This window comes from Cyclopterus lumpus, chromosome 6 (genome assembly GCF_009769545.1).
Source record: "Cyclopterus lumpus isolate fCycLum1 chromosome 6, fCycLum1.pri, whole genome shotgun sequence".
In the NCBI taxonomy this organism is placed as follows: Eukaryota; Metazoa; Chordata; class Actinopteri; order Perciformes; family Cyclopteridae; genus Cyclopterus; species Cyclopterus lumpus.
In genome coordinates this window covers 11,866,269-11,892,309 of record NC_046971.1, presented here as the reverse complement: position 1 = coordinate 11,892,309, position 26,041 = coordinate 11,866,269, and the positions used below count along the sequence as shown (strand labels likewise).

At 40.5% G+C, this 26,041-nt stretch overlaps 4 protein-coding genes across 7 annotated transcripts in view; 2 read left to right on the top strand and 2 right to left on the bottom strand.

The window, feature by feature from the left end:
* Nucleotides 1-309: 309 nt before the first annotated feature.
* Nucleotides 310-3,948, top strand: tspan3a (tetraspanin 3a). The gene is made up of 7 exons (XM_034534787.1): nt 310-625; nt 1,449-1,640; nt 1,954-2,028; nt 2,235-2,336; nt 2,461-2,613; nt 2,704-2,787; nt 3,386-3,948. Exons 1-7 carry the CDS (start codon nt 563-565, stop codon nt 3,476-3,478), a joined length of 762 nt encoding a protein of 253 aa, XP_034390678.1. The 5' UTR covers nt 310-562; the 3' UTR covers nt 3,479-3,948.
* A 63-nt stretch (nt 3,949-4,011) lies between these two features.
* Nucleotides 4,012-14,551, bottom strand: pstpip1a (proline-serine-threonine phosphatase interacting protein 1a). Of its 2 annotated transcripts, XM_034534784.1 has the most exons (21): nt 14,488-14,551; nt 13,878-14,018; nt 13,667-13,769; nt 13,379-13,572; nt 13,183-13,296; nt 12,713-13,059; nt 11,206-12,575; nt 9,077-9,177; nt 8,906-8,980; nt 8,734-8,768; nt 8,538-8,644; nt 8,362-8,424; nt 7,857-7,961; nt 7,039-7,084; nt 6,871-6,950; nt 6,324-6,422; nt 6,121-6,217; nt 5,854-5,941; nt 5,659-5,735; nt 5,028-5,122; nt 4,012-4,937 (listed from the first exon to the last, which is right to left on the bottom strand). In XM_034534784.1, exons 7-21 carry the CDS (start codon nt 11,233-11,235, stop codon nt 4,806-4,808), a joined length of 1,230 nt encoding a protein of 409 aa, XP_034390675.1. In that variant the 5' UTR covers nt 11,236-12,575; nt 12,713-13,059; nt 13,183-13,296; nt 13,379-13,572; nt 13,667-13,769; nt 13,878-14,018; nt 14,488-14,551; the 3' UTR covers nt 4,012-4,805. The 2 variants fall into 2 exon arrangements, with proteins under 2 accessions (XP_034390675.1, XP_034390676.1); XM_034534785.1 differs by lacking the exons at nt 8,906-8,980; nt 9,077-9,177.
* rcn2 (reticulocalbin 2) lies at nt 12,432-13,994 on the bottom strand. Its single transcript, XM_034534612.1, has 7 exons — nt 13,878-13,994; nt 13,667-13,769; nt 13,379-13,572; nt 13,183-13,296; nt 12,966-13,059; nt 12,713-12,852; nt 12,432-12,575 (listed from the first exon to the last, which is right to left on the bottom strand). Exons 1-7 carry the CDS (start codon nt 13,992-13,994, stop codon nt 12,432-12,434), a joined length of 906 nt encoding a protein of 301 aa, XP_034390503.1.
* A 938-nt stretch (nt 14,552-15,489) lies between the features above and the next one.
* The window catches only part of scaper (S-phase cyclin A-associated protein in the ER), a 54,571-nt gene continuing 44,019 nt past the window's right edge, over nt 15,490-26,041 (top strand). For 2 of the 3 annotated variants that reach the window (XM_034534833.1, XM_034534832.1), the window contains exons 1-8: nt 15,581-15,898; nt 19,492-19,609; nt 20,654-20,730; nt 21,477-21,668; nt 24,271-24,371; nt 24,808-24,924; nt 25,482-25,609; nt 25,731-26,002. In XM_034534833.1, the coding sequence (XP_034390724.1) occupies nt 15,731-15,898; nt 19,492-19,609; nt 20,654-20,730; nt 21,477-21,668; nt 24,271-24,371; nt 24,808-24,924; nt 25,482-25,609; nt 25,731-26,002 (1,173 nt within the window). In that variant the 5' untranslated portion in view covers nt 15,581-15,730. Of the gene's footprint in view, nt 15,899-19,491; nt 19,610-20,653; nt 20,731-21,476; nt 21,669-24,270; nt 24,372-24,807; nt 24,925-25,481; nt 25,610-25,730; nt 26,003-26,041 lie in introns of all 3 variants that reach the window. The other variant, XM_034534834.1, reaches the window with a different exon arrangement.

Below are 26,041 nucleotides of genomic sequence, written 5' to 3'. Positions count from 1 at the left end.
ATTGGTTTTTCATAAAATCACGTTATATGTACATCGCAAGAAAGTGCACACATTAATGATTTAGTGATGCTGACTGACAATTAATATGTTTTCCCCTTTATTTTTCAACCATAAATTAACATATATTGTGATACCAGTACCTCTTGTGTTTTTTAGGACAGTGATACGGTACTGGAAGTAATGATACACTCATAAATGTGCTATAAGGGCTAACCAGGTAAAAGTAGAATTACATTTTGCACCACTAGATGTCACAAAAGCACCCTAATGTATTGCTATTTATATTAAGTGTATTACATAGCCTATGCTAATAGTTGCCATAAACATATCGCATGCATCGTATTCTCGGAACCTTGTCAATATTATTCTCCACACGTCGGGGTGGGTGAAGTGACTGGTCCTAGAGGACGTGTGGTGTTGTTCCACTGGTGTCACTGGTGGCGCTGCGTCGCTCCTCTGCGTCACCAGTGACACAGCGCTGGGATGAGTGGTGGATGTCTGAGGAGAAACCTGCAATACTTTACACCACATAACCGACAGCGTTAACCCCCCCGCGTTGAAGATGGGCCAATGTGGCATCACGTCCTCAAAGACGGTCCTGGTCTTTCTGAACCTGATATTTTGGGTAAGTTTGGAGGTTTTCAATGGCCGGTTTGAAACGTGCGTCACTAGCTAGCAGTGTGTAGCTGCGTTAGCTGTGCGTTCAGTCAGCTGCGACCTTTGTTTACCCAGGGAGGGATTAGTTTACAGGAGGAAACACATCACATCATGTGTTTTTTAGTTTTAGTTTTATTGATTTACAGCTAACAATTCCTTGTTAAATGCAACACCTTTCATTTCGTGGTATTCTGCTTAAAATACGGTGTCGTCAGTCGTGTGACGTTACGTTTACTATACTCTACTACAATATGTAGGTATTTGAACTTTACATGACTATTTCCATTTGAAGCTACCTTTTAGCTACTACCTTTATTTGATTGCTTTAGTTACTTTGCAGAATTAGATTATTAATAAAGAATGTAAAGCAACTAATAAAGTACGAGGTGTTATTATAGGTTAAGCGACCCATCCTTATATAAAGTAGCTAGTTAAAGTGAGCTCTATCTTTAGCTGTAACATTAAATTTAATCCCGTAATATGATATATATGGGATTCTGAAATGGACCATTCTGCATAATTAGTATTTTTTACTTTTGGTACTTTTTTGAAGCTACTAGTTTTGTACTTTTACTTTGAATGCATGGCTTTTACTTGCAACAGAGTATTATTACACTGTGGTACTGCTATACCGAAGTAAAATATAGGAATACTGCTTCCATTGTTTATGACAATTTAGGCACACACCCTTTTATACCATATTGCAATATGTTGGTGTACAGTGTATTTGCTTTCCGTTTGTGGCTAGGCTTGAGTGAAATATTAAAATGTTTTTTTGTTGTCACCCTCAGGCTGCTGCTGGTATCTTGTGCTATGTTGGAGCGTATGTCTTCATTACATACGATGACTACGATCACTTCTTTGAGGATGTGTACACTTTCATTCCAGCAGTGACCATTATTGCAGTTGGAGCCCTCCTTTTCATTATTGGGCTCATTGGATGCTGTGCTACAGTGAGAGAGAGCTACTGTGGTCTTACAACGGTCAGTGAACCAGTTTATAAGTTTGGCACAAAAGATGAGCCTTTGTGTAGTAAGTGATCAAGGTTGAACTATGAAACATTATGAAGAGAAATTAACATTAACATATTGAATTTGACCAAAGCATTTAGTCCTTTTTGAGTTCAAAAAGTACGACACTTCCAAAGCTACTGAAGGTTTTAAATAACTGCACAAAAATCATCTAATTCATGCATTTTCTCACTTGAACATGGCAACGTGTCTGACATTCCACATTTACTTATATGCATGCACATATCTGTTGTCTGCATCTTAAATCTTGAAATTTGATCCACAGTTTGTCGTCATTCTCCTGCTGGTTTTCATCTCAGAAGTGGCTGTGGTGGTTCTCGGATATGTTTACAGAGCAAAGGTGAGAAAGTCAAATATAAGCCTACATGTTTGTTTTTCTTAGCCTTATTTGTTGCTTAACTGGTAATCCTGCAGATCTTCTAAATCACTGAATCTGTCAACCCTAGATAACCTAATCTAATCTCCTTGTGCTCGAAATCATGTGTTTTTTGTTATTGTTCAACATGTCGTCAGTTCTTAAGTCTCTCACTTTTTAACCATCTGCAGGTTGAACAAGAAGTAAATGTTTCTATCAAGAAAGTGTATGATGAGTACAATGGCACCAACAGCAATGCCCAGAGCCGTGCCATCGACTACATTCAGAGACAGGTGAGGACAGAAGTCATGTCTTCACTGTAAAACAGATATAATAATATTGTTCGCTATCTGTATTTGTTTGACTGCGCAAGTGGTTGAAAATAATCTTGAGTTGTCATTGTTTTCCTTTTTCCAGCTTCAGTGTTGTGGGATCCACAATTACTCAGACTGGCAGAATACACACTGGTATGAAGAATCCAAAAACAACAGCGCACCCATCAGCTGTTGCAAAACAAATGTTGGAAGCTGCACGGGGTCCCTCACTCATCCTGAAGATCTCTACCAAGAAGTAAAACAACCTCTCAACGTGTCATGTTTTCATATCAAACACAAAGAGAAGTGTCTCATTATACATCTCTCTCACTGTGTGTGTGTGTAGGGTTGTGAAGCTCTGGTTGTGAAGAAGTTGAAGGAGATCATGATGTATGTCATTTGGACTGCACTGACATTTGCTGTAATCCAGGTATGTAACTGTAATGAATATACCTTGTTTTGTAGGACATCGTCTGTTTTCTGTACAACCTGTATTATCTTTCTTAACTGGACCTTTGCCACATTTACTCTAATTCTTTAGTACATTGAGCAACAGGCCCCCAGGAGGGATAGTGGAACAATTAAATAACGGCACAACCTACATAATTTTTTTACATGAGAAGATCAATACCACTCTCATGTCTGTGATAAATATAATCCTCCAGCCAGCAGCCGATTGACTTAGCTTAGCATTTAGCTTGATGTCGGCTAAGAAATAGTCTGGCATATGACACCCAATATTTACATTTTGAGTGAATTAGTTTGTATTTGGCACAGAGTTTATTTTCTGCAATAATACAAAATCCCATTAGCTTTTTGTCCGGGGAACCACTGTGACGCTAACATTTGGGTTGGCCTCCAAAAATACTTCAAACCTGCACCACTCTATTGGTATCATAATACGGAAGTCCAAACAAAGTAGCGCGAGTTACACATCTACAGTGAAACTCCACAAACATTTCTGAAGTGGTGTAACTAACTAACAAGTATTCCAAAAGATGAATACGTTATCTGTCTCTTTCTTCTAGATGCTGGGGATGTTGTGTGCATGCATCGTGCTGTGCCACAGAGCCAGAGGTCCTGCCTATGAGCTTCTTATTACAGGAGGCACCTATGCATAAAGGAGAACACATTTCTCATTTGTGAGAGCATGAAAATAATATATTACCACACTAACCTTAAACAACAACCACACTAAAGTTCTATATTGTACCTGTTTTTCCAAAAATGTAAGCTATAGACCAAATTCTTAAATGGTCAATGAGATGTAGAAAACATTCTGATGCTTAGGATGGCATTATTTAAATCTGTGCTGTACTTACATGAAATTTGAATTAAATACAATTTACCTTCACTACTACTATTGCTACTACTATTCTACTCGTACTACTATTACAGCTCAGTTTTGGTTAAAACCTTTCAGCAGCAGCATTCTGTCAAGAAATAGTCATAACTTAAGATAGACTTTGTCCTATAGCTGTTTTGTTTGTTTTTGGCTTAGCACTCCAGTCCTGGTAGTTTAAGAATTTTGATTTGATGATGTGTAGCAATAGCAAGACTCAATAATGTAAATAAAATGTGGGGAATTAAATGAGTGTGTTTTCTAATTCATTGTTTTAATTTCTCTGACAAAGAGCTTTACAAAGAGATGATATTGCTTCCCAAAATGTTTTTATTTTCTTTCTGTTTGGACAAAGTTCATATTCACAAGTCAACAAGAGAGGTCAAAGTTCAGGAGTTTCCCATGAGGGAGAGGTTTACATATTTAGTCAAATGCATTGGTCTGTGTCTAATCTTATAGGCTTTGTAGCTTTTCGTGGTTTCAAAGTTACCGTGAGCTCAACATGTAGCACATGCATATTATATATCAGCTCTTACTGGAATCATGAGATATAGTTGTCTCCCCCGTTGCTCAGTAACCCGATACGTTTGAACCAGAGGCAGCAGACTGCTCAGCCACAAGACCAAAGAATAGTGCCGGGTTGCGTTTCAGCTACTTTGTTTAATTGTTCTGATAACAACATTAACATTCAGGATGGAAACAATAACTATACATATACATTATATACAGGTCAACAACAGAAATTAAGCATTCTGCTTCAGAATTTAGACTGCAGATATACAAGAGTGCCACAGAATCTAAATAAACTTAGTGCAGCGACCTTGTGCAACAGATCACTTAATCTCCCAGCTGTCATTGGCATGAGGAGCACTCAGCAGAACAGCAATAAGGGCCAAGCAACATGAATATGTGTCATACCAATAAATAATTTCAAACTGGCTCGTGCTACTGTATGTGACAGTCCCATTTTCAAATCCTACTCAACGGGGCTTTAATGATGCGTCCGAACACAAATATGTAAGACAAATAAGCTTGAATATAAGGCAATTTGAAATGACGAGGCCCGAACAAAATATGACATAAGGGACTGTAGTAGTCAGGTAAGCTCATTCTTTGGCAAGGTAAGAGCCCGGGACCAATCCAGTGAGGCCATTTCTTTTCACCGTCCACCAGCCATCCTCACCTTGATCTATGACAACCACCACGTCCCCGACAGACACAGAGAGCTCATCATCTCCCTGAACAAGGACAGACACATTCAGTCAACAGTCACCACTTGAAATGAACAAGAATTAGAACATTTGAATGCGTCTCATGTAGAAACTGACCTGTGGCGCATAGTCGTACACAACCTTGTAACCCTCACTGCTCGTCTGGAACCCAGGACATTCAGTAATGGAAGCATAAAGTCCCTCGGATGTTTCTGTTGAAGAGTTGACAGGATTTCAGACATAATCAGCATTGATTTATTTACTGTGTGAAGCCACTCGTAACTTTCAACTTCCCAAACTAGCGACTAAGCTGATCTCAATCATCTCTTCATCGCTGTCACCTCTCACAAATCAAATTTGTTTAATATGTAAAGGTGGATACTGTTGTTTCACACACAACAAATTAAACAACTTCACTCTTCACATATATTTTTAAATCATATTTGTGTTTATAAATAAGGTGGATATATGTACATATTTGTTTTTTCAAAATCTTAACTTAATGTTTAGTTATAATTAGCTGAGCTATTCCACAATGTTTCCACATAAGCCCTCATAACGGCTGAAGTTCCCCCTGGAGTACAAGAACACCAAGTTGTGAATCACTGTAGTAAAGAACAATAATTACAGTATGTAACCTACAGTTGCTCCACACCTCGTGTTGCAAGGCTCAATGTGGCTCTCACAGTCATTTCTGTCATCATTTTGGAAATGCAGTGTTACTGACTAAATGACATTGGTACTATACCAGTAGGTTGTGCAACTGGTTCATTGATACTCCATTTGGATCCAATGGAACAGTTCGACTGCAGAAGATTTGAAAACCTACAAATTGGGGAAAGGATTCGATAAGAAATACACAAAAAATAAATACTTTACATAATAATCATTGGCATCATCCCTTTTACACATGTGTAAAAGCTTTACATTGTGTAATTCTGACCTTTTCATCACTCCTCCTACAAATCCAGCGCTGCCATTTCTGTCATCTGCAGCATCCTTCTCATAGAAAGGTTGGTATTCAATTGGAGCTGTGGAAGAACCATTGAAAGTCAGTAAATAAAAAAAAAATGAAGGCTTCAGGGGAGATGACTACCTGTTTCCAAAGAAGTCAAACATTTTGTTGTGTGTTTTAGCAGCAGCTGAGAGATAAGATTACAATTTCTACAGTGGAACATATTCAAATTTTAAAAAGCTGCAGTTTGCTTACCTGAGGGGGTCGAGCCGGTGCTTTTTATCTCCACAAAGCTGTTAATGTCTGCGATGATGTCACACTGTTCCAGTGTTGTCCTCACATCCTCGTAACACTGAAAGAGCAGTTTCCACAGCGAATTTTGAATAAACAGTACTGTGTATTGGAAGGGCTTGCTGAAAGTATATCCCATACAGATGTGTGAGAACAGCTGCACACACCTCATCATCTTTAACACTCTGCATTGATAAATGGTTACAGTGCACCCACAAAGCATTCCTTAGTACGCTGAGGCGGTCCTCTTCCTGCTGCTGAAACGTCTGCAAAACAAAATGATTCGAAAAAAATTATAAATATATCTTGAAAACATTGAAGCACTCTACATGTACAACACTATACAGTACAGAATGTACACTTCTGAAATATATTATAACTTTCTTTCCTGTTCTTTTTCCTGGTTTCTTGTGTGTCCTGCTTTTCAAACTGCCGCTGACAATTTACATTTTTACATAGTAATAAGGTAGTTGAGTGGCTGCCTAAGCTTTGTTGATGTTATCACATCCAGGCTTTGTTGCTTGGAAACAATTTAGCAGATTAATGAGTCATTTCCTAGTAGGAAGTATTGTACATCCTCATTGACAAAACAGGCCTTGGGTATTGCCACTCTTGGTCTAAGTCTGTACATTTTGAAATGCATCATGCATCATGCTTTAATGTGCATGCTTAATACATCCAGTGAGAGGAGAAAGTCAAAGTGTTGTACTTTACCTCACATGTGTTGATGTGTGTTGATTCCCACTCTTTACGAGTCTTGTCGAGCTGCTCAATGTTTGACTTGTACTGTTTCTCTAAAGACAAGTTCAAGAATTAATTTTAAACAATTTAAAAAAGCAAATGAAGAAAATACAGTATCTTGCTGCTATCGTCTGCCCTTACCAGCCTCCACTGCGGCTTCTCTGCACTGTTTAGATTTGTTGTTCATCTAAAAAAAATTGAATAATACAAAATTACCCACTGACTTTATATCTGTATACCTGTAGTTTTCCCAATAAAAATTAATGAAGTTCATTGCGTAGGTGCTTTTCTAAATTATGTTCTAAATCAGAACAGCAACTCACAGCTTATACATGACTTTCTTAAATAATAAATGCAAGATCAAATATAATTGAATTTCCCAATCTGTCAGTGTTGTGGTGTAACTGTGTAATAACTGTCAGTGCCGTTTGAGAAACTATCTCATTGTAATTCATTGCAATGAGATAGTTTCAATTCATTTGAAATATACATTCTTGTACATGGTAAAAATGATTTAAAATATACCGACAATTAATACTATTCGTTAATACCACACATTGTTCGTGAGATGCCCAGTAGACTCTCAAATGCCAATGACAGTTATGATAGATAAAATCTTTCTTGTCTTGAAAACTATTTTTACATTGACACAAATTCTTAAATGTTAACAGTGTTTAAAAATGAGGAACAAAGCCAATGTGTGAAAAAAAAAACACCGACAGTGAAGTCAGAGACTTGTGTACAGTAGTTGAATTATTGAAATCAACAATATTTGCATATTCAAGAATTGAGGAGTAGATGTAACGGAAGGTAACAGGAAACAATATCAGACACAGATTATTATTCAAAGCAGAGTAGTTTAAAATATCTTAAAACATGTCTGGTGGGGATCTTCAAATTGCCTAGCTTTTCATTTCTGTTCTGAACCGTTAATGAGTCACACTACAGCACAGATGCACCTTCTCAATCTGTTTGGGAGTAGCTGTGGAAGCGCTGGCCATCTTCTCGGCAGTTTGCTCGGCCTCATCTGCCTCCCTGCAGCGCTGCTCATAAGATCTTTTAGACTAGAGAGAAACAGAACAGAAACCATATGAAACTATAACACCCATGCTTTGTTCACCAGCACATTGCTCTATGAACCCTCAACAGGAAGAGGAGGGGGGGGGGACATCAATGTGCAACAAAAAGACCTCACTTCCTTCTGATCGGAAAGAAGCTCCTTAATGTGTCTATCACACCAGTGAGTTGTGACTGAAATTGACCTATCTTGCGAAACCATCTTCCTCTTATGTACATCTTAAATATAGACGACAATACTTTTCTGCAGAAGTCTTTTCAGAATGCACTTTTCTTGCACAAACAAACAAGAAGCACTAAAACGGCCCCTAAGATGATCCATGCGGCCCTCGACACACATGTGGTCTCATTTTAGATTATCATGATAATATGAATATGAATCCTTACATCTATTGTTTTCTTGAAGAGAGAGACTTTTGTCTTCTGGACCTTCTCCATGATGGCGTCAAACTAAGAAGTGAGGAACATAATGTTACTTAAAAAAACATCAATGTCATCTGAAAGCCACACTGAGAGGCAACTCTTTTTAGAGTTCCTCTCTGTGCAAATCAGAAAGTTGGTACCTTTTTCCTTTGTTCTTTCTGTCGCTCTCTGAACTGCTCCATTCTCTTCGCCTCCTCCTTCAGCAATGTAGACAGCTGAATGTGAAAGTTTCCTACGTTTTCAAGTTCTGAAAAAAACAAACATACAGAGTAAAAACTCAGAGCTGACTGAGACATGTATGAACTGTGCAATGTGAGAAATATATCCTGTGCTTACGTGTTTTCATTTCATCAAAAGATGTTCTCAAAGTGCTGTGAAAACAAAACTAATAATTAACTAAATGTCATGCATCTTTTCATGCAATAAATAGTTAATTTGGTGCAGAACAAATGTATTGCTTATAAAGGCAGACTTAGACATTGTTGAAGGCAATACACACACATCCTACCAGATCTCATATAAACCCCCGGCCTTGCGTGCGATTGTGACCAGTTCTTTGCCATATTTCTCCTCTGCTGATGCCCTAAATAGACATTACCACACCAGAGCTTTACCACATCATACTGAGATCACTTCAATGATTCATCAAGTATAATTCATCAGAAATGTGTGAGCCCACCTCATTTTCAAGAGCTCCTCCATGTCTTTGCATGTCCGTCGACCATCATTAAGTCTCAGACTGATAGTCTCATATCCAGTATTACTGATGAAGTCCACTCCCTGGAACCATAAATACCAAACTATAATACTCATACTGTCAGTGATAAGGTCAACTATTCACATCTCAGTTTTAATACAAAACGATACATTTAGAAATAAATGTATGCTCCATCCATTATCAGCCGCTTATCCGGGGTCGGGTCGCGGTGGCAGCAGGTTCAGCAGGCCGACCCAGGCCTCCCTCTCACCCGCAACACTTTCCAGCTCATTCTGGGGGATCCCGAGGCGTTCCAAGGCCAGCCGGGAGATATAATCCCTCCAGCGTGTCCTCGGTCTTCCCCGGGGCCTCCTACCAGTTGGACGTGCCCGGAAAACCTCTAATGGGAGGCGTCCAGGAGGCATCCTGACTAGATGCCCGAACCACCTCAGCTGAATCCTTTCGACACGAAGGAGCAGCGACTCGACTCCAAGCTCCCCCCTGATGTCCGAGCTCCTTACCCTATCTCTAAGGCTGAGCCCGGCCACCCTACGGAGGAAGCTCATTTCGGCCGCTTGTATCCGAGATCTCGTTCTTTCGGTCACGACCCAGAGTTCGTGACCATAGGTGAGGGTTGGAACGTAGACCGACCAGTAAATGGAGAGCTTTGCCTTCCGGCTCAGCTCCCTCTTCACCAAGACAGACCGGTACAGCGCCTGTTTTACTGCTGCAGCCGCACCGATCCGCCTGTCGATCTCCCGCTCCACCTTACCCTCACTCGTGAACAAGACCCCGAGATACTTGAACTCCTTCGCTTGGGGTAGGCAGTTTGCCCCCACCTGGAGGGAGCAATCCGCCGGTTTCCGGCAGAGCACCATGGCCTCAGATTTGGAGGTGCTAACTCTCATCCCTGCCGCTTCGCACTCGGCTGCAAAACGCCCCAGTGAATGCTGGAGGTCACGGTCCGAGGAGGCAAACAGGACCACATCATCCGCGAACAGCAGAGAGGCGATCCCGAGACTCCCGAACCGGATCCTCTCCGCCCCCTGGCTGCGCCTAGATATCCTGTCCATGGAGGTCACGAACAGGACCGGTGATAAAGGGCAGCCCTGGCGGAGGCCAACACCCACCGGGAACGTGTCTGACTTACTACCGAGGAGACGAACACAGCTCCTACTGCAGGCGTACAGAGACCGGATGGCCCGTGCCAACGGGTCCGGCACCCCATACTCCCGCAACACCCCCCACAAAAAAACCCGAGGGACCCGTCGAAAGCCTTCTCCAGGTCTACAAATATGTATGCTAAATGTATGCTGTTTTACTAAATGTTTTTTGTGTCCATTGGAAATAAAATATTAGCGTTTCTTTATTGCTCAGTGTTTAAGATACCCACATGATCACCTTTAGCCAAAAGCTGATGATTTAATTGATATTCAACAGCAAGTTTTTTTTCTTGTGAGATTTTCTTGTGGTGGTTTCTCATCAAGAATGGAAATTGTAAAATGCTGTCGCTGAGGTCTGAATGGAAAGAAACCCAGTGGGAGAGCCCCTGCTCATGAAAAAGTATTCTTACTTGAACTTTAAATGTGGAAGTATAATTACTGGTATAAAAATCTCTGATGTTCAGTTTCATTGTAGCTGGTTACATTTGAGATTAGGTTACTGATAGCAGGATGATAATTAAGAGGAAAAGGGAAGCACACAACTTCACAGTTTGAACTGAAGCTACGATTGAGTTACACTGACTGTTGTTTCTGACTTTACAGTTCCTGATGCTTTGCTTACAGTTATGATAAAAATAGATTTTGAGTTCTGGTCTGTTACCAGGTGCTCTGTACAGTTCTGAAAAGGCACACAAGGGAGATGAATTTAGCCCAATTAACAGGAAACCCCTAATAACTCGACAGAACTGATACAGTTACCACCATAGCACTATTTTAAAAAAGTGTACTGATAAAGAGCCGTTTAGTTTGTGCGACACACCTGATTTGAGATAGAAATTACCTCAAAACACCAGTGAACACAATGAATACAACACTGACTTCACAGCTCAGTAATAAGATGAAACAACACAACATAAAGTATGGATTCGTAGCATCACACTAACTTACCCAAAAGGCGTCTTTAAATGGTAATGACATCTCGTCGATGGTTAAAAGTAGTCCCTGTTGGAGAATCCACTCAGCTTGAAGTCACTTTGTAATGCCCAGCAGTGTAACAGGCTGTTGCTTGATGCAAGTGAAACAGATCATGACACATTCAGGAAACAGCCCTCGAACACAACACTCACTTTATTTAAATGAGGAAGAGCTGCAACATATCAGGGATTACAACAACTGGCCTGATACTCTTGTCAGTTTACTTTTAGCAAATGTGTAAGGAATTTAAGAGTTGTGCAACTTGTGTTGGTGCTGTTAGGGTTCCCACTCGTTTCTAGACTTTCTAGATTTGACAAAACCTTTCCAGGACATTTTCAGTGAGGGTCTAGCTGCTATGATAGACAGGAATATGTTCCTCTCTGTGGAAGTCTGACCTATAAGATGTAAAGTCTATGGCTATAATTTAGCCATTAAATCATTGATTACATGCTTAGAAATTATGACACATTGATCATCCATCCATCCATCCATCCAAGAGAAGAGGTAAGACTCCAATTTAGTTGCCATAATAGGTTATTAGTGCTTGGTAGGATCCATGGACATTGATCATATAGTAATATAATGATAAAAAACGACCACATTTACCAGCCAGCAGCGACTCATATTAACATTCGAAGGAGACCGTAATTTACATGACATATTAGAGTGTTGGCCAATTCAGTAGTAATCTGTATTACTGGCTACTGGCATTGATGGCTACTATGTGACATGACCTGGGGGTGTTTACAGTGTTTCCACAACATAAACAACAGCCTGTACTCTTGTCCATAAACTACCATTCAACCGTTGATATGATCCTGAACATAATTTAGCCTTTTCAGATGGCAATGTTATCCATTTTGCGGAGCTCTGATAGATAGGCTAGTAGTAAATTGACAGCTGAAGGGAAATAGGAGAATGTTGAAATAATTTTGTAGGACATTTGACTTCTTCTCTCATGTGTTTTCCATGACTGAAAATCTGTTTTTCAGGAAGGGTGAGAACCCTGTGCTGTATTATACTGGTGTTATCATATATGTTTTCATGTTATTATGTCTGTGTCAATTAATATTGCCAATGCTTGTTGACAGATAAGATCAACCATGATGTAAATCCCATGATTAATGTCGAAGTACAAGATAATAAACAACATTACATCTTCATGAAAACAAATGAGAAAACAAGAACATAAAGTCTAGTTATAGTTCATCATGTGACGCATGCAGCTGTCTGCCATAGTCTGTCACTTCACTGTTCATGAATGTTTCTTGATTTTTCAAGACTTCAGCCTCGGAGATCTGCTCGTCTCCATCGTGGTCCATTTCCTTGATGAGGTGAAGAGCCTGTTAATGACATGAGAGCAAAACAAGGACAATAAATCAGTGAATATGTTGCCACACCATCATAAAAATGAATTACCGGTATATATAATCCTACCAAGCACTAATAACCTATTATGGCAACTAAATTGGAGTCTTACCTCTTCTCTTGCCGAGCCATAGCTATTGGGGGCCACCCAGCGGAGCTGCTCATCTCGATTCAACTTGCCATCCTTATCTTGATCATAGAGGTCTTTAAACCGCACTGTTTCTTCAATCTCCCACTGTGTAGGGGAATCCTCTGGTACCAAGAGTAAGTGTTAACGTTGCACTTGGGAGAAAAATTGGGCACAGCAGAAGAAACTAACAACAAACAGATCCTTCCATGTTTTAAAACAATCTATGTTTTCTTACCCTCACCACGGACATCTCCAATGAATTCATTCAGATTGATGAGTCCATCTTTATCAGTGTCATATTCATTTAACACATCTTCAATGGCAAAATCCTATTAGGAAAAAAGGGTAAATGATTACATTTTAAGATGAAATATGAATGGCCCTCATAGAATTTGTGGAAGAATGCATTATCATATCAGGTGTTGCAGTAGTTTGATCTGAACTCGTCTTACAGCCATGTGATCCACTTCAGATGGGTGGGTGAAGGCGAGAAACTCTGTCACATTAAGCCCAGATGTGCCGTCCACATCAGCAAAGTCAAAGCGTCTCCTCTCCTTCAGGTGGAGCTAATGGGGATATGTGCCCATGTTATTACACATAAATCAGGTTTTAATGGGATTCTTAACAGGACAATTAAAGTATACCAACGTTTCTGAGAGACTCTTGCTCTGGATCCTCCAGTACAGCGTCTTCAAAACTAATAAGCTGGTCATGAGTGACCATGTTGTATTCCTCCCATGTTACAACACCATCTTTGTCAGTGTCAAACTCAGGGAACCGCTCCTTTGCATCATCCAGAGCATATTTTCTATAGACGTGCTGAATCCATAGCGTGATCTCCTCTGTTGTTAAAAACACAACAGACTAAGTATAACCTTTCATCTCCTCTGTTTATCTTTGCTTTCTTTTTAAATGTTGAGAGATACATCAATTTACCTGCATTTAGCTGATTGTCAGCATTTGTATCAATCCGCTTGACAATTTCCATCATCTTTTTCTTTTGTTCTGCTGGGCTAAGTTTCTTTATTTTGTCTGTGTCCTAGAAGCACATGAAGTAAGTAGTAGAAGGAAGGGTGAGCAGGTGATGAATGAAGATTATATATCGGGCTAAAGAGCGTAAGACAATTTGTAACGAATATTTACAAACCTCATCTCCCAGCAGGATGTTCAAGTCATGTTCGGGGTTGTGCTGCTGGCCAATATAATGATCTTCATGGGGTTGTTTATGGGAGCTTTGTCCAAATCCAAACTGAAGTACCAGCATTACCAACAATGTAAAGGATTCCATCTGTTAAATAACACAGTAAAACCAATGAGTGTATGAATTGTGCAATAATTTAGTTTTCCAAGGCCAAACGGAACAGTCGCAATGCCACTGTGCCACCTTGTGGTCAGCTGGTGGAAGTTCATACTAAACTTTATGTGCGTCAGCCTCGTCCTGCATGGTGATACAAACATGCATGTTGGATGAAACCTGCTAAATCTATCAGGAACAGGTATGTATAGGGTGGAGAGAGAGGGGGACAAAGGGGCAACACGTCTGGTAGAAATACTAGTTATAGTCTGCAGTCGTTTCAATTAACCCGTTTATATTTTGTGTTCGAGAAAATGAGACACAGTCGAGGCCAACATCAACAGCATTAAAGTAATAGACACAGTTAAAGACGACACACACAAGTCAATAATAAAAAATAACTGCGACCAGGCTGACAAATAATGAAGATGTAAGACGCTGTTATGATCGCCAGAGAACTTACATTTGATTGAAAAAGTCCTTTGTACAAATGTTGACGCAAATGATATTCACCCGAGGAGACGTGTACTTCCGGTAACACATTTCAAAGTAAACTTGTTTTATTCTGGTGTATGTCAAACCTTTCGGGGAGGATTTATTTTATTAGGATGTCGTACTGTAGTACTGTCAAGACTAATGCAAAAATAAATCTAAATGTACTACTAATATTATTATATATGTATATTCTATAATAATAGAATGCTTTAGCTTGGTGGTCCTCAATGGTCTGAATGAATGAGAACATATTTTAACTTTGTCATGTCCGAGAGAGAATATTTGTTAGCACAAATAAAATGCTGACACCGAGGCATTAATATGAGTGTATTTCGTCATTGTATTTTGTAACAAACTCTAATACAGCGTGTTTCAAACCACGTTTTATGTGTACATTTTGGCAGTCCTACATTTTAAATATAAAATAAGAATACAAATGAACACATACATACTGATACAAATTTAGAGGCAGGTCTGATTTAGTAGTTAGGCACATGTTTCTGTGTGGCGCACATAAGTAAAAGATGCGTCACTAATCTTTATTGCTCTACTGTACGAATACGCAAAGAAAATGCGAGGATTTAGTGATGTATATACAATTAGATCAGAATCCGCTGTAATGTAAGTATGTTTCGACATATAAGGAAATGGAACCTGGTTTATCAGTGTATTTAACACACAATAGCAAAAACAATGTAAGGGAATATAGACATGCAGCTAAACTGAGTGCAACACAGCTAAACAGTAATTAAGCAAGCATAAGCTATGTACACTCAAGTATGTGCATTAATTGACGCACATACAGAGATAAACAAACAACAGTGTGATTCCAAAAGCTTTTATTTTGAAGGCACGTTCACGTCTCCTCGGGTCTGTAGACGCTTGACACACACGAGCGATCAACCAAACGTCCCGCCCGATCTTTAGTCTTCATGGTTGCCATGGTAGGCTGTTTGAAGTCCCGCCCTTTGACCTAAACTATACTGTACGTGATTGGCTGGCAGTTAAATTGTGTCGACGATACAGCAATTTCATTGGATAATCCCATTGCCAGACGACATGTTAATTTAACAGACTTCCTGCTTTTGTTAGGTTGTCCTCTCTGTCATGTTTGTATCTGACATGTTTTTCCATCAACTCTAACAACAAGACAAACCGTGTCCATAGACTTTTATTCCTCACCGACTCAGCGTTGTATTTACTAAGGGTCGATGTCCAAAGACAACCGCCATGATGGAAGACGGCGTGGAGCTGGTCAGCACCGTCTCGGCCCGAGAGTTAGCCAAGGTGGTGACGGGAGGGAGAGGTCTGGGAGCAACAGCTCAGGCTCTTCGCATGGAGGAGGCAAAAGCAAGAATACTTCCATAACCGCTTTGAAGGTTCGTAATGTCATCTTAGCTGGTTGATAACGGCCTAAATACAGCAGTTAATTTAGTCAAGAGCGTGATAATTCCAATGCACTCTAAGCTAGCTTGGGCTCAGTGACTGGATAAATGAGAATGGGTTCACATTTTAGAGTGACCTGTGTGCTGTTGTCAGCCCATATGTTAAGTTACTGAAGTTCCACCAGCACCCACTTGTGCATTTCTACAAAATGATGACCCATGGCCCCGTGTGATGTGTGAGAACATGCTAATGCATCATGGGATTGTTGTGTATAGGTGTATGTCCTATCATCAGTATAACAGAAATGTGACATCAGGAGATGTGTTGAATATGGACCACGGGAGTAATTGGATCAAGTTTGTATCAGATGGTCTTGCTTATCCGGCTGTCCCCGTTTATACCCAACTTTGTCTTGCACACATTTTTAAGTTTGCATCATGTGTAGGCGGTCAAACCATGTGGGCTTGTGTGTTTATGTCCCCCATCAGCCTATGAATTATTGGATGCTTACTCCAATCAGATCCAGAGCATCACCGTGTGAGGCTAATGCATGACCAAGCTTACGTTAGCACACTCTGAGCCTCCAGCTATACTCTCATCACTGGCACCGCAGGATTGGGTAGAGCAGCAGGCTTGCTGCGTGCACATGACTGCTCAGCGGTGTGGCAGAAGGAGAGTGAGAGATGAGAAACGGAGAGAGTGAGAGGCTAGTGGGGGCTTCGCAGAGCAGAGAAAGCAGAGGAGAGAAGCTGTAAATATATGAAGCTACATGCAGAAGAGGATGGCAATCAGACAGACAGCAGCGGGCAGAGAGCTGGGCCTAAGAAATGGCTGCTAACTCAGCAGAGCACTGAGGGCTCAGGCTAGATTACAGACAAAGTGATAGGCCGGACTGGCGAACTGCTGAGCACTATTGCCACTGGGAGAGGAGTTGACACAGCTGGGGAAGTTGCTATAGCGCTGTGGACTACACAGTAGAAGTCTATTTTTGGTCTGGCTGTCAGATGACGATGTCACCTTGCACAAGTGGCAGGGCTGGTATGGGGGAACAGGTTGCCTGAAGTGGGCTGCAAAAGTATGTCAGGGGTGGAAAAGGACGAGGAACCTGCTTACAGGCTGTACTTCTACTCTGTATGTATCCTCTTATCTTTTGATTTTATCTGTGTTTCTCTTCATGAGCGAGATCTCACCCACTGTCTTGCTACTTGCATCTGTTTGTAAACCTTCCCTGCCAAAAGGGAAACCTTACACTTGCCCCTTACTCGGCAAAGTCTAGAAAATAAGCACTCTCTCTGGTGCATGTCGAAGGATTACCTGGCCAGAGAATGAAAACAGAAGTTAGGCTCCACAATGTATCTTATTTTTCTACAGTGTAGCTCATGAGACAGTTTGTTTACAGCTGGTTAAGTGGATCAAGAGAATGTTGCTGTTAGCCTTTTTTGCCTCAGGCTGCTGCACATAGCTCGCCAGCCATCAGTTGTAAGTCAGTATGGTTTTCCCACAACATTCATCTGCCATCAAATGGCTCCCAAACCCAGTAACCGCAGAGTAAATATTTACCGAATGTAGATGGGAGATGGCGCATTGATGCTGACCTACGTCACAAATCCGTGCTCATTTTAGATTGGCCTGTGTTCTTTAATGTTCTTTTATCTCTTTGTAGTCCTTTTCTCGTTGGTCGAATAAAGCCCAGGCCACTCGACATGTAAAGAATGTTGCTCACCAAAAGTAGGTCAGCTGGGTATCTCCCTTAGGGACATTAAATAGTATCAGACCAGGACACGCATGCTGTTTCTGCATGTGTAACACCTAATGAGCCATGTTCACATTTACTGGCATTGAATGATAGTCTGCAAAGATTGTTGTTACATGTTACGTAAAAGAAACCAGGACCTAATTATCACTTTTTTCGTCAAATCCTTGGATAAGACCTCAACTGTATTCCTCTTTTCAATTGTGAGTGTGTTGCATGAGGAATAATTTATTTGTATCTTTCTTGTCTGAATAGTGTTGGTAGTGAGAGACAGCCAGGAAAAGAGAGAGAACAGTTTGTTCCATGACTCATTTGCTATTAAGAGGAGAACTGGCTCTTGATTTTTTTGTGTTGGTCTCAGGTAACAATGTATTTTAAGTCTGAAACCACATCTTATAGTTGTCCAACCAAAATAGAGTTTAGTCAGGACTTTAGTCAACATTAGACTAAATGATTTATGAACAGTACAGAACACACTATTCTGCTGGGAGGGAAAGATCCAGATTGATCAGCAACCAGGTTGCCCAGAAGTCATAACGTTTAGATGTGAGATAAAAAAAAGAAAGAAGGAACAATATACAATTTTATAGTAGACTGTTTAGTACACTGTGTACTTTTCTCCTTGTTATTTAATTTAGCAAATTGCTTTGTGGATGTTATTCCTTACAAGGTGTGTAACATATTTGCTCTCTGCATTAATGCATGAGCCGTTTGGCCAAACTGTTATGTGACAGAATGGTTCTCAGTGAGATGGGGATGCAGAGAGTTGTTGATGCCATGTTTCATAACAGGACATTAATGTCCTGTTATGAAACAGGACATTAATGTCCCAAAGTTAAAGGATGTAACAAATGACTTCTCGCAGCATTTATTTTGGTTCACAGTGTCTGCTTTACAGGTTAGTCAAGTTTACTGATGCATAGTCAATGTGTAGGTCAACCATGATGCATGCTGGGCACACAGCCGGTTTAGAGCGCCTGCCTCTAGCTGTTTCTTGTCACAGTCTGTGCCAGTAGACCTTGTGCATAAACTTAATGTGTGCACTGTTGTTGCCACGAACCCCTGCTCACATCTCATCCGCACACCAGGGTTGGGACAAATAATTGAAACATCTTATTGCAATACACTCTCTTGTGGTACTTAGTATTGCTATTTTACATTGAATTGAAGGATTAAGGATTTGATATTGTCCTTTTTGAAAACAATTAGTACTTTAACAAAGTGTGTTCTAATACATTCATTTAGCATTTTGTTTGTTATGAGGCACAGCTGGTGTATCTCCCTTCTACTACAGTTAACGTGTGTTGTGTGGCATTTATTTATTTTAATCATGTGTTTATATGCATTCTGTTACACACAGTTTGATGTCTGTTATGTTTTAAAATGCATAATGCTTTGAATAAATGCAGATTAAAATTGACTTGTTTATAAACATATTTGAGCATATTTAGGACTATAATAACACACTTTACTGCTGGAGACAATAATTTAAGCACTATACAAAATAGTGAAATGATACAAAGATGCAAAAAATAACAATAAGCTAATACACAAAAATAGAGAGAGAATCATACATATACCAACACATATTGAGCCATACATTCTTTCCTTCCTACATAAAGAAAGCACTGTGAGTCATTACAATGTGTTATCCCAGTGACGTTAGTGAAATAAGATATAAATGTGGTTTACTTTTTAATGAACTCAATGAATCCCACATCAATTCCCTATTCTATCAATCATCACATTTCATTTCATGTTGTACTGCTCTACTCTTTCCTTGGCTCTTGGATAAAGTGCAACATTAAGGTTTTGAATTGGTTTCTTGTGCAGGCATCCTTTCAGCGCTCCAACAGCCATGACAAGGTGAGGAAGATCGTTGCTGAAGAAGGCCGTGCTGCTCGTAACCTCATTGCCTGGAGTGTACCTCTGGAGAACAAAGAGGAGGAAGGTTTGTAGCGGCATGCAAAACAGAGTTTCTATGCATGCTAATATGCTATTTCACATTATTGCAATACAAACATCACAAGTAAATGGAGTATGACATTTGTTTTGTTTAGGTCCTCATTGTGCGGTGCTAGGTGTTGCAGCTAATGTTCACTTTAGGTGATTTGATTTCCCATATCTTTGGGACAGTGGAAGATTTGGAGTATTCCAGTGACTATCTTTGGATAAGTCTGTGGAGAAACTCAATGATCGTTTCTCATCTCAAGGGTAGACCAACAAATGAGTGTAAATAATCTTTTCAAGTGTCAAAGCTTACACTGATACCTAGTCCTTTTATGTCAAAGAACATATTTTTTGCTGGCACAGTTCACTGCTTTACTGTGTTTAGTCAATTTGATATTATGTAATACATTTTGAATTGTTTACACAGTGCTATAGTCTTTGAAATCCTGAAATGTCAAAGAAAAATAACTGATAAGATGGTAATTTTAAACTTTTCTGTTCAAGAATATCGTTTCCTGTTTAGCAGTTGCAGTGCCACATCAAATTATCCAAGCAAGCTTATTTATACCAACCTTCACCACAGCCTCTGACTATTTTACAGGATTTTCTTTCAAGGACATTATGAATCATGTAATTTGACATTCTCCTTCAAATGTAAATAAAAGTCACTACTTTATTCTTATTTTATTCTGTAATCAATGTGTCATAATTTCCAAGCTTGTAAGAGATGATATCAAGTTACAGCTGTTGACTGCTCGTCTTTTAAATCAGACCATGTACTGTGTGTTTTAGCAGCTAGATCATCACTGAACATTTTTCTGGAAAAAGTCCTGGAAAACTACTCCAGAAAAGAGTGGGAACCCTTTTTTTAGCCACCTAAAAGAAAAGCCCAACCAAAACAAGGCATTAGTTTAAATGAATGCCATAGAATATTTTTTACCGCCTTACCTAATCATCTCCTTACCTTCATCCCGATAATTTGAGAATGTTTATTTCATCAGTTACTATACACAGCATACGCCTAATTCTTCTCCTCCTTTTATAGCAAAGTCCAAAAGCCACTCCAGTGGCAGTTCCAAGTCCCAGAGGATCAACTCTGGTCAACAAAGGAATAAGAAACAGGTTAGTGTGTCATCTTCTCCCACTAGAGGGCACCATTCACCAAGCTAAGGATTCTATTTCCTTCGCCATACACCGCAAGTGGATCTGTGACTCTCATGAAACTCCCTGATTTTGCTTTTGTTAGTCAGTCTTGGAAAAGCTGAGTTCACAAAGAAAAGGAGAAAAAGGTGACCAATCCTAGTCTCTAATTGTTTTGTGTTACGTGCCAGAATATGGCTTTGCCTCACCCGACACAACTCTATCTTCAGTCAGATCTCTTAATTTCATTTTCAGACATTAGGTGTTCTTTCATTAGGTTGCAAAATGTGTCAAAGATATGTGTTAGATTTGCAACAGACGACAAGAAGGATGATATAAGCTGGGACGTTATATATTGGTGTGACGGCAAGATGTTGACAACAACAATTTGTCACACTGCTAGTAAAATGCTATTTAAGTTAATGTGTTTTTTTCTGTTAGTCCCCTAAATCTATTGATGCTTTCTATTTTAATATTTACTACTTTCTGAAACCACTGGGGTAATGCATGGAGCCAACCTTGCCACAAGGGGGTTCACATCTCCCTATTCTCCTCATGCTATTTATGCATGGTTGGTAATATATGGCATATAAAAGCTGAACCTCATGTCCCAACCAACAGGAAAAAAGTACTGTGGTTGCTATATAAAAACAACTAAAGACCTACATGACTCTGCAATGAGTGTGTCATTGTTATCATAATGTTTGGTCCACGCTTTGTCTATCCAGAATGCTGAAAATAAAGGCATCGCTGGTGTCTTGTTGGACAAGGGGCCAGAGAAGAGCCCCACCAAAGCCAGACAGCCCCGCAAGGTGGACCTACGAGCACGCTACTGGGCTTTCCTCTTCGACAACCTGCGTCGAGCTGTGGACGAGATTTACGTTACCTGTGAATCCGATCAGAGTGTCGTAGAATGCAAGGTCAGTCTGCTTTGAGGAGAGACACAAATGTAAATTCTAGTGTGGCCATCAGTGGGATCATGATCTGAAAAAGAGTTCCTTGTTTGTGGAGCCTGAAAGGTGTTGGGATTTATGAACACTAGAGGGGGACTTTGAGATCATAACACAATATCTCCCTCACGGCTCACATTCCTCTTGATTTCTGCTTTATGTCAGAGGGGCTCTCTGAAGGCTCACTGCTGAGAGAATTATCACCGAATTCTCTCTTGGGCCTGACTGGACTGAATATTGCTGATGGACTGTAAACAACATTGTGTGTGTGTGTGTGTGTGTGTGTGTCGTCAAGCATTTGCTGAAATGGGGCTTGGCCATTTCGCATCCTTTTTGGTCAACATGTTGCACATCTAATCAACGGCATTATTCTCCGTTTTGTGGATCGGTGTGTTTGTTTTGGTATCGTTTAGGAGTGACACTGTGATGTTGCTCCAGGGCTTATTGGTCTGATACTAATGGTCCTGTGTTTTATTGATTCTTCTGCCATGCAGCATTATGCTGAGCATGGTTCTGGTGACGTTCTGCGGTCAGTATCGTAGCCCAGTTCCCTGTGGTGTGGTTGGCATGCTGTCAGTGCCACAGTGCAGCTCCCTGTGGTGTGATCAGGATGTTGCCAGTTGGCCTTTGTCAGACATCTGGCTAGTAGGTGTTTTTTCCCCCTCATACCACTGTATCTCTCTACACCATAATGCTGTCTAATGGCCATGGAGCTGGGTGCAGTTCATAATCCCCTATCCCACCCAGCTTGGCCTTAATGGACACTGATGGATGATGGAGTCATTTGGAGGGGAAGCAGAGTGCTCTGATAGCCCCCAGCCACAAACCCCCAGTGTAGCTGTGGGCAATCTGCATTGTGTGCTCTCACACAAATTGCTAACAATTTTCCACCAACAAACTTAAACATAACCATTATCAGGAAGTGATGCCTACTTCTCAATCAGGGCTATATTTTGTAACTGTAATGCTTTGTGTCATTTTGCATGAGAACCTCAGTGCTGACGTAATATGTTTTCACAGTCGGAGGGAATTTGTTCACCCAGCAGAATGATTCATATATGCTTATTAATAATGCCCACACCTCTTTAACCCAAGCCCCAGGCCTAATTAGTTCCTATCAACTGTTCCTTTATCCCATCTCTGATTTATTAGACTTATCATCCAGACCAGGCAAGGGAGGTACTTGGCATTCCTGTTCGCTTGAAGGCAAATTAATAAATGGAATTCCTTTGTAAAATGTATATACATTTTCTTTAAGTGAACCTAAATGGGCCATCCTGGTCTTGAATGGTTTGACTGATAAAAAAACAAAAAACAATCAGAACTGTGAATAATTTACTAGAGGTCAGTCACTCTAACCTAGCCTTTACCTGTTCATTCTTGTTTCTATGTATGGACCACAGGCTTTTACTACCCATCCTATTTTATGGCAATGCCTCTGGAAGGTTAAACATTTTGTCATTCCTCGTGAAATGTTATGTGAGGGTTGTATTTAGGTAAGTGTGCCTGTTAACATGCTGAAAGCCACTTTACGGTGCCTTCACTCATTGTTGCTTTATCTGTCAGAGGAGCAGCAAACCTCTCCATCTCAGCCTTCATTACCAAATGAACACCGAGCCATAGTGGTGGTCTTTGCCTGTTAACCAGCTCTAATCAGCAGACCTGCTGCTGGACACATCGTTCACTGGCCTGACTTGTCTATTAACTAAAAGCACTGTGAAGCTTTACTCTCAATTACCACTCCCTTCACGCTCCCCATCAATCAGTTGTGTTCGTTTCATTAGAGCTCTGGGAAAAAGCTCCACACGGCCCACCACCTCTGGATAACCAACAGTGAGTCAATTCAAGTGCAGATATTAGGCATTTTTTTAAAAGGGATTTGCCTTCTCAGTAGTTCCTCAAACTTTTCAGTCAAGCGTTTCTCTTTTTTCAAAAACATTTTTAATGTGATTTGCACACACATAAGACTTCATAAAATCCAGATAATGGAAACAAATAAGAGATGACAGGAGATGTCAAGAAGCCACAGGCTTTTATAACTAAACTCCCCTCAACATAAGGAGAGAAAAAAGCTATCAATAATGGGGAAAAAAAGCTATCACAATTTCTCCAGCAATAAATAAATGACAACATTTCAGCTTCGCTCATGAATATTTCTGGGGCAGCTCCTGCTTGCCAGCAACACTCTTGATCTAGCTATCTGGTCCCTGTCAGTTTTTGAACTGATTTGCACTCTCAACAAGCATTTCAATGTTATTGATTTTAGGACGATACAAGTATATATGTTTTTTTGTTTTAATCAAACTGATGAAATGGTAAATATCACAAGGCCTAAGTAGAAAATACTAACAAAGATAGAAAGCATCATGTTATGCTTACATTGTGCTTAAATTGTTATGGTATTTGCTAGGTGTATGAAACAAATTGTACTGCTTTTTACATTATTGTTCAACAAATGTTCTTGAGTAAAATCTGATGCATGTGTGTCAATTGGTTTGTGCATTGCACCTTTCTTCATGTTTGTGTTTATGCACTCTGCCATTCTCCATCCTGTTGTGACTGCTGTCTTTAGGAGGTGTTGATGATGTTGGACAACTATGTACGGGATTTCAAAGCTCTCATAGACTGGATCCAACTTCAGGAGAAGTTGGAGAAAACAGATGCCCAGAACAGGTGATCTTCTCACTCCCTTGCTTTATCTCTCACTCTCATTCACCACCGGTTTTCAATTGCTCCCCGAGGTTGAAACTGGAAGTGCCGGTGTCTGGTTCATGGCTTTGAGTCACAAACAGAACAGATCAATAGCCTTGGCTTTAATTCCACGAGATCCATGAGTTTATTGGCTTCTCTTTAACACAGTGACCACTGCAACCGTAAATTGACTAAGAAATTAAATTCCCAGTGCTGCTTCCCAATTTGTTCATTTAAAGCGTACTGTTAATCGATAAGACAACCTAAAACCTTTACATGCTCCATTTATTGCATATATTGCTGCAAGTAAATCAGCCATTTAACTGATTTGCCAAAGTGTGAGCCAAGTCTGTGCGTGTTTGGCAACTAGGAATTGTAATTAGTGTTAGTCATGTAGTGTTTGCCACTTTTACTTCAGGCCCACGTCTTTAGCCTGGGAGGTGCGTAAGATGTCTCCAGGACGTCATGTGATGCCAAGTCCCTCGGCCGACAGAATGGTTCCTTCTCCAGGTGCACGTCGCGCCCTCAACTTTGGGTAAGCTCTCTTACTGTATTTCTAATAGTATGCTGCACCAAACCACATTTGGCATTTGATCCGTTTGAAGATAAACATTTTATGTGATTAAAATTGTATCATAGGGCATCCAGTTATTAACCAATCAATATTTAAAATGATGCCTGTTGTTAAAGGGGTTAGAAAATGCAGACTACGTTATCTTACAATACAGCCATTGATTCCTGATGGTGGAGCATTTGTTTAATGCAATTTGTCGAGTCTCTCACTCTTTGGCCAGAGAATAAGTGGAAGGTGTAGATGAAAGTGTCAGTTAAAGACTGCTGAAGCATCGGTTCAATATGTGCACTGCTCTGTAATTGGATGCTGCAGGAAATGGATATTGATCATAACGGAGGCCTTTTGTCCAATACAGTTCCATGCTGTCTCAGAGTGGAGAGTGCTGGGGTGTTAGATAGAGGCTGTCTTCAGACTGCTGAAGCCTCTTAGACAGACTGGTATAATATAATTGAAAATCAAACCTGGCGACAATGAAATATTGTTTATTCTCATGCATGATGTGTGTGTTTCTTATTCAGTGGTCCCCCACCTACACTAGCTGCAGCCCGGCTTTCCCACACAGGCCCCAGCTGGGCGGACCGAGTGAAGTGCACTCAGTCCATCCCGAGCTCCAGTCAACCAACCACCGCCCCTGTTGAAAAACTGTGTAAGAATTATCCTCTGCACAGAACCAGAATGCACTTTAAGTTAATGTGGTTCCTAACATGGAGAGCGCAACAACACATCTTCTTATCCTCGTCTGAAACGGTACCTTTCGTGTTTTCCAGGTAAGAAGGATGCTGAGGGTTGGGAGACGGTCCAGAGAGGGCGTACTACCAAGCCCCGCTCTGCTGCCATTGTTGCCAAGGTCAGTCCTGTCTTGGTTGATGTCACCCCAAACCAGGACAGCGTCAAGTCACATCTGCCACCAACGGAAGAGCAACAACTCAACCCTCTCTCGGACAAGGACACAAACCAGAAGGATGCTGCGCAGCCAGTCCCTGTGGAGCCCGACCCGCTGGAGAAAGTCAGATGTCCAGGGAACGGGAACATGATGGAGGTACTGAGGTTCAGTACCTTGTGATGTGTTTCTCCCAGA